Raw genomic sequence first — 8,326 nt, 5'->3', positions numbered from 1 at the left:
AATGTTGTGTACATGATAAATAAATAAATCTTTAAAAAAAAAAAGATTACCATGTTCATGCAGTACTTGTGGGGGCATGGGGTGGATGTTGGATCCCTCAGAACTAGAGTTATAAGTTGTTCTGAGTGGTGGGTTCTGGGAATTGAACCTAGATTGTAGACAGAAGTTTCTGTCCTGCCCAGTCCCGCAGCCATTCAATCCCAAAGAAAAACACAGAGTCTTATATTAATTATAAACTGTTTGGCCTATTAGCTCAGGCTTATTATTAACTAGCTCTTACAACTTAAATTAACCCACCAGTCTTGTCTATGTTTAGCCACGTGGATTGGTACCTTTTGTCAGTGAGGCAGTCTCATCTTGCTTCCTCTGCGCCTGACTGGTGACTGAGTCACTCTGCCTTTCCTCTTCCCAGAATTCTCTTAGTCTGGTCACCCCGCCTATACTTCCTGCCTGGCTACTGGCTATCAGCATTTTATTAAATCAGTACGTATGACAAATCTTTACAGTGTACAAGAGCGTTGTTATCCCACAGCACTAGATCCTCTACAAGTGTAGACAGGTTTTTTTTTTTTTATATAAGATTTATTTATTTATTATGTATACAATGTTCTGTCTGCATGTATCCTTGCATGCCAGAAGAGGGCACCAGATCTTATTACAGATAGTTGTGAGCCACCCTGTGGTTGCTGGGAATTGAACTCAGAAATTCTAGAAGAACAGTCAGTGCTCTTAACCTCTGAGCCATCTCTCCAGCCCCAAAGCCAGTGTTTTTAACCACAGAGACCATCTCACAGCCCTAGCAAACACCTTTTATCCCAGCCTTCAAGAGCCAAAGGCAATGGGGGCTGGAGAGATGGCTCAGAGGTTAAGAGAACTGGCTTCACTTCCAAAGGTCCTGAGTTCAATTCCTAGCAACCACATGGTGGCTCACAACCATCTGTAATGAAATATTCTGCCCTCTTCTGGCCTGCAGGGACATATGCAGGCAGACCACTGTATACTTAATAAATAAATAAATCTTTAAGAGGCAAAGGCAAGTGGATCCCTGAGATCGAGGCTAGCCTAGTCAATACAAAGAGTTCCTGCCCAGTCAGGGCTACATAGTGACACCCTGTTTCAAAAATAAAATAAAATAAGAACATCTATTCTGAGGGTGTTCCAGAACTCATTTATTTTCCGTTGTCAAGGTTAATTGAAGACAATTGTCATTTTCTTTTTATATGGGTTTTTGCTTTCCCGGGGAAGGGAACCATTTCCTCTAAACGCATTGTTTTCCTGGTTCAGACAGCCCCACGCCCCAGTTCTCAAGAACACTTTCTGGTAAGACAGGCTTTGTGTCGCACTCACCAGCTTCAAAGGGGAAGTGCACGGAGAGTCAAGGCTATCCTTGAGGTCTTGTTTCATTTTCCTGGCTTCCAGCTTGCTCTGGCTGCTTTGCGGTGAGAACCTCGTGGGCTTCTGGGGATTGGGCCTTTAGTTCCTTCACATGGAAGGCCACTTCAGAGAAGCTTCTGAGCGAGAGTCACACTTGAGAGGCATGCTTTCTTTCAAAATCCATTTTTATTAGGATCAAGCATCAAAGGAGTGAAAATGGTGCCCCAGGGTAGAGTTAAAAGCCGGGGTTTTCACAGATTTCTGTTTATTTTTGCATGTAGGATAAGCGTGTGCACTCTCATGTGAATAGAGGTGGAGGCCAGAGACCAACCTCTGGGGTCATTACTCAGGAGGGACGTTAAAAAAGTGTTTGTTTAGTGTGAGTGTATGTGTGTGCTCTTGTGTGCACACGCATGTGTGAACACACAAGAGGAGGTCAGAGACACACTACAGGGGTCAGCTCTCTCCTTCTGCCGCCCAAGTTCCTGGCTGGATCACGTTCAGGCCTTGGTGGTAAGGGCCTTCACCCACTGAGTGATCACATCAGCCCCTACCGTGTTTGCCTGTTTGCTTTGCTGTCGTTTTGTTTTGGAGACAGTCTCGCTGAGTCCTCGGGCTTACCCATTCAGCTAGGCTGGCCAGTGAGCCTCTCCTGTCTTCTGTCTCTGCCTCCCCAACTCTGGGATTAGAAGCTTGTGCTACCCTATGAGTTCTATGACTGAACTCAGGTCCTCGGGACTGTGTGGTAGGCTTTTCACTTACTGAAATAGCTCCCGAACCAGTTTCCACAGATTTCAATCATGTGGCAGAGGCCAGCAGATCTCAAGTTCAAGACCAGCAAGTTAGCTGGGTGGTGGCGGCGCACACCTTTAATTCCAGCATTCAGGAGGCCAAGGCAGGCAGATCTCTGAGTTCAAGCATAGCCTGGTTTACATAGTGAGTTCCAGGATAGCCAGGGTTACACAGAGAAACTCTGTCTCAAAAAACCAAACAAAATCCCCAAAAGACCAGCAAGTTCCAGGCCAGGGTTATGTAGTGAACCCCTGTTTCAAAAACAAAATACTAGCAATAGTAATAATAATAATAATAATAATAATAATAATAATGATAGTGTGAAGAAAATAAAATAAAAGACAAAGAGGATATGTGGTCCTTGATTTGATGCTGGTAGGACTTCCTGGCTTGACTCCTTCCGAGGAAGCAGAAGTCAGGCAGTAACAACGGAGTAGCTGCTTAGGGACACTTGACTCTCGTGTGTCTGCTTCTTTCTATGGACTCTCTGTGTGCCGTGTGCTCATGTGTCAGGCACTGCAGGGTCACCAAGAGGTTCTGAGTCCCGGCTTACACAAAGTTCCCTTTTCCTTTCCTGTCTCTTTCGACCTCTCTAGAGCCTGTGCATCCTGTCACTGGCACTCCGGGCTCTTCCATTCTTTATCTGAAGCCCTCCTCCCCACTATGGGACCGCTCATGCTCTCTGTGACGACTGAGAAAAGCCAGCGGCTTTCTCTTTTCCCCCTCTCTGTCTCCCTTCTCCATCTGCTGAGATTTACAGCTTGCCTGCCCTGGAGTTTTTCTTTTCAACTTGAATAAAAACTACCCTCTGAGCTTAAAAACAACCACAAACCACATGTGATGTCATTAGGTCATCTTTGAAAACTCGTAGCCAGATGTAGGGTCTCATTCTTTAGGTGCACGCAGTCATTCAACAAGCATTTATTTACGTCTGTTATAAGCAGGTAGTCCCTTCTAGGCACTTGGGACGAAAGAGTAAAACAAAGACCTCATGGTCAAGATTATATACTCATTGACTTTGCCCTAACCCTTTGGAGGCACTAGTACTTCTCTTGGACAAATGGAGAAACCAAAACTGAATGTGGTTATATAAACTCTTTCCTAAGAGCGCTTTTCTAATAAGTGCTTGAGCTAGATTTTACTGAGACCCACTTGACTGTGCAGCCAATTGTTATAACAAGTGTAATTGTTATCACATTAATTAATTAACTAATTAATTGTGTGTGTACACATGTGTGTGTGTGCGTGCGTGCATGTGGGGGGGGGCATAGGCCAGAGAACAACCTTTGGGAGTCTGTTTTCTCCTTCCACCAATGGCTCCCAGGGATACTCAGGTTGGCATCTTGGCAGCAGGCTCCTTAACCCATTGAGCCATCTTGCCAGTCCTATAGCCAGACCATGGTTTTGGCTACCAGGCTGTACACCGCTTCAGGCAAGGGAAACCGTGTGGAGAGCCTAGAGGAGTGTCTCAGACTAGAGACCTAAAAGTTGTCAAGGTCCTGCCTGGGGGAGAATGCTCTGGGAATCGGAGAAAGTGCGAACAGAAGGATGACTGATGCCTGTCACCCCTTTGGAAGAGGAGCTGAGCTTGACATGGGATCTGTTTTCCTTCCTCTGGGACAGGAGCAGCCTCCGCTTCACAAAATCGTCTAGTGGTGAGAGTTCCGGCAGTATCTGGGGAACACGTGAGCAGAGGCAGGCCACAACAGGAGGAGATCTGACGATTGGCTAGACACTCTTCACCAAAAGGGAGCAAGATGAAATGTCTCTGGCCGCCCCCTAGAACTTCACAGTCTCCCAAGAGTTGGCAAACAAAGCTCCAGCTAAACGGGGAGCAAGGGGGTGAGAACGGAGTTCAGTGGTGAGTGCTCGCCTAGGCCTTGTAAGGCCCCAAGTTCATTGCCCAGCACCAAAGACAAAACAGATGGGGATACGAGATAGTGCTGGGCTGCACAATACGAATTCAACAAGGAATGGAGAATGAATGAATGAAGAATGAATGAATGAAGAGGAAGCTGGAGAAACTAGACTGGTTTGTCGAGTCCCCCAGCATCTTCTTTGAAAAGCAAACAAACAGGCAAAACCAAACCACCTAAAATCAGCAAAGCATGAAGCTGGAAGGTTAGGGTAGATTCTTTTTGCTGTCCTCCTGGGCTACCTGGAAATTCAAACACTGGAAAGGAAACATACAGAGGCTCCCCAGGGAAGATGAAACACAGCCAGGACCCAGCATCCCCGTGCAAAGGGTCTCACTCAGCTGGACAGAAGTGTATCCACCCAATCCAGGTTCAACTTATTTTCAGCCCAGGAAATACTGACAAGTTTTCAAATTCATTAACTTTCTCAGAGCAAGAACAAGACCATATTCTCAGCCATGTAAAGTGACAAAGGCTCTGAGGCTCTGAGCAGTTTCTAACCCAACACATGCTTTCCTTCACACACACATGCACACACACGCGCACACCCACACACATACACACGCACACACACATGCACACACATGCACGCACACACACACATGTGCCATCCTCTTACCATAGCAATCAGAATACTTAAACACAACTAACTCACTTCAAGCAACTGGACCCTTCTGGAAAAGGCAGAATGACATGGAATTCATTTCCACCTGAGAGAAAGACACAGCTGAGAAACAGCGGTAGCATTTTTGAAGTCCCCACCCATTTAACTCACAGTTGCCCATCCCTCTGCCTTGTGGTTGGGCCGTTTGCCTTAACGCCATTCAACACACTTGGAGATCCCACTGCCCCTCTGACGGCCTTTGGGAGCTATTTGCCCCATCGACGGAGCTCTTACGACAGAGGGTGGAAGTTGGCATCTCTTCTGACCTCTGTGTCTTCAAGTGTCCTGGGCGTTTGGGTCTCAAACTGCAGGTTTTGAGACTGGTATAGAACTTGGGGAACGAGGGGCTTGAGAAATAGTAGATGAGAGGGTCCAGCATGCTGTTCAGGTAGGTGAAACTGAGGGTGATGTGGAGGGCTGTGTGGACAGAGGAGTCACAGGCACTGGAGGGCACTGTCCAGAGGAAATAGAGCCTGGCCAACACGCTGGGCAGGTAACACGTGATGAACACAGCAGCCACCACCATGATGAAGCGGGTGGCCCTCTTCATCCGAGTCTGTCTGGCCAGCTGCTGCCTCCGTCTGAGGCTCCAGACAACTTTGAAGGAACAAAACACGATGATGGCTAGAGGCAGGAAGAACTCCAGCTGGAACATGATATCATGCCACCCATTGGCTGACTCCATGATGAAGCTCTCACAAGACGACCCTGTCTCCTGCACACACAGGTGACTCTCCATGAGAAGGTACGTAGTCCCCAAGATGACCAAGGTCCAGAGCACACAGGCTGCTGCAGCTGCTGTCCGGTTGGATATGGCATTCACCGGGTGGTGGGGGTGGACCACTTTGAAATATCTGTCGGCAGCCACCACGGTGAGGAAGACAATGCTCCCTGCCCTGTTCATACCCAGCATGAAGAGCACCAGGCGACAGGGAATATCCCCAAAGGCCCAGTGCCTCCGTCTGAGGTAGTAGTCTGTCCGCAAGGGTAGGGAGATCATGAGGAGAAAATCAGCCACGGCCAAGTTGAAAAGGTAAATAGTACTTGGTTTCCAGGTCTTCGTGTGAAAGCAGAAGCCACACAGCGCTATCCCGTTGCCCAGGGCGCCAAGCACGAAGGCCAGGATGAGTAGCGGTGGCATCACCTTGGAGATGGGGTCTCCCTCGATGAGACAGCACGACCCGTTGTCCATGGCAGTCGGAGAGAGGATGAGTGTCCTCGGGTGACCGGCACAAGGGCTATCGGAATCCTACCACTCCCACCGCCGCTGAGCCCTTAACCTCATCACCCTGGGATGCAGATGCTGCACCCACAAGAGAAACTTCAGCCAGGAAACGAAAGCCTGGAGCAGGCCCTTTCTCTTCCTCATCCTGAATCACAAGCTCCATGTCCCCGGCAGGGGTGAAGCTTGTGGCTGGGCCAGGCTCTGAAGTGCAAGCTGTTTTCCACACACGGACCTTTCTGGGATACAGCTCTGGGGTCCGACGGGATGTGTGCTGCCCCGGAATTGCTGGATCCAGCCCTGAGAGGATTTTTCTTTCCTGCTTCTTCCTCACAGTCTGCTCTCTGCAGAGTGCTCAGAGCTGCCCAGAAGGCTTGGGGGGGAAAAAAAGTTTGTTTGCCCTCCCTCCTGGTGGAGAAATCTAAACATTTCCTGGAGTCATTCCGGGCCTCTGCCTGGCTCCTTTCCTCCCTAACCTTTGCCTGACTGCCCCGTCCTTCCCAATCCCCTGGGACACTCCCATGCAGTGCCAGAGAGAGGAGATTGTGTTTTGTAGCCTCTCAGGGTTACTTCCTGTGCTCATACCCAGAATTACAACCTTCAACACTCGGGAGGGTCTGCAGAGAAACGAGCTTCTAAACATGACATCTGTCGGGTGTCAGAAAAATCTGTGGGGGGGGGGGGGGGGGGGCTTAGAGGTGACATGTGCCAAACTCTGGGCTCTACTTCTGTTGCCAGTTCCTTCTAAAAGGGGTATATGAAGGTCCCACCTTCCCCTCCTGTCTCCACGAGGCAGCCTCTTCCAGAAGAGTTCTGGTTCTCTTCCTGTTCTGCTGGGAAGCAGAACCTAGTTTAGTTATTTTTGCAAAAATTTGACTCTGCTTCCCAGCAGTGGCCCAGAAGAAGCCAACACCAGGGTGAAGTGTGCTAGTGAGGGCCTATGAGGAAGCAAGAGGTTCCGTAAGGAGTTAATTTCTAAAATAATCATGGGCAGAACAAGACTGCTTAAGAAACTGGAGGTTTTTTTTTTTTTAAAGATTTATTTATTACGTATACAACATTCTGCCTCCCACACGCCAGAGGAGTGCACCAGATTTCATTACAGATGGTTGTGAGCCACCATGTGGTTGCTGGGAATTGAACTCAGGACCTCTGGAAGAGCAGAGGGTGCTCTTAACCTCTGAGCCATCTCTCCAGCCCCAAGAAACTGGAGTTTTTGCTAAAATGTTCTGTCCTTTGGCTTGAGAGAGTGTCCATCTGCCCCATGCCTTTTCCCATTTAGGAAGGGAGGGGAGGGGGCTCATTGAAAGAACTGCCCAAGTTCATTCTTCTGCTCACTGATTAAAGCTAGACTTGAGTTGGATGTGGCGGTGCAGGCCTGGAGTACACACACACACACACACTTTTTTTTTTAAAGATTTATTTATTTATTATGTATACAGTGTTCTGTCTGTATGGTTGTTGGCCAGAAGAGGGCACCAGATCTCATTACAGATGGTTGTGAGCCACCATGTGGTTGCTGGGAATTGAACTCAGGACCTCTGGAAGAGCAGTCAGCGCTCTTAACCTCTGAGCCATCTCTCCAGCCCCCCCCCCCACTTTTAAATAAAGATTTATTTGATTATTTTACTTATGTGTGAGTGCCCATGGAGGCCAGACGAGGACGTTGGGTCTTCTGAGCTGGACTTCCGGTGTGCATGATGAACCGGGTCCTCTGGAAGGCAGAAGGAGCTCTCAACCGCTAAGCCATGTCCCTGCTACTGTTCTTTCTCTTTTTTTTTTTCTCAGAAAACGCTTTATTGGAGCGCTTACACTTGAGAACTGAGAGAGGCAAGAAGACCTGTTCTTTCTCTTTTTCTTTTTAAGAACCAATCTCAAGGGGCCCAGGTTGGTTTTGAACTTTGCTCCTTAGCTGAAGACAAACTTGAATTACTCGTCCTCTCCCTCCCAAGTGCTGAGACTAAAGGGTGGGGTCACTAACCTGCTGGAATCCCCTTATCTCTACCACCTCTTTTTCTTCCCACTTTCTCCCACTCCCTCCTTTCTGTGTCTTTTCTCCCACTTCCCTGCCCTCCCTCCATCCTGACTGTCAAATCAGGATCTCTCTGTATACCTCGGCTTCCCTTGAACTCTCCACCCTTGAGTGTCACCTTGCCAGGTGCTTACATTTCTCCAACTCCAAATCAGCATCATGGATCCCCCACTGCCCCCATCACAGACACAGTGACCTTCCATGGATCCCCCACTGCCCCCATCACAGACACAGTGACCTTCCATGGATCCCCCACTGCCCCATTACAGACGCAGTGACCTTCCATGGATCCCCCACTGCCCCATTACAGACGCAGTGACCTTCCA

The 8,326-nt window shown here is 48.5% G+C and overlaps 1 protein-coding gene across 1 annotated transcript; it reads right to left on the bottom strand.

Annotated features, from left to right (window-relative positions):
• Nucleotides 1–1,163: 1,163 nt before the first annotated feature.
• Nucleotides 1,164–6,584, bottom strand: Hcar1 (hydroxycarboxylic acid receptor 1). The gene is made up of 2 exons (XM_050146545.1): nt 4,858–6,584; nt 1,164–3,989 (listed from the first exon to the last, which is right to left on the bottom strand). The coding sequence occupies exon 1, from the start codon at nt 5,936–5,938 to the stop codon at nt 4,907–4,909; it is 1,032 nt and encodes a 343-aa protein (XP_050002502.1). The 5' UTR covers nt 5,939–6,584; the 3' UTR covers nt 1,164–3,989; nt 4,858–4,906.
• Between the last annotated feature and the right edge of the window lie 1,742 nt (nt 6,585–8,326).

Source organism: Alexandromys fortis, unplaced genomic scaffold, assembly GCF_014885135.2.
Source record: "Alexandromys fortis isolate MF-2015 unplaced genomic scaffold, M_Fortis_MF-2015_v1.1 scaffold_56, whole genome shotgun sequence".
NCBI classification, from domain to species: Eukaryota; Metazoa; Chordata; class Mammalia; order Rodentia; family Cricetidae; genus Alexandromys; species Alexandromys fortis.
This window is presented reverse-complemented; position numbering and strand designations above follow the sequence as displayed.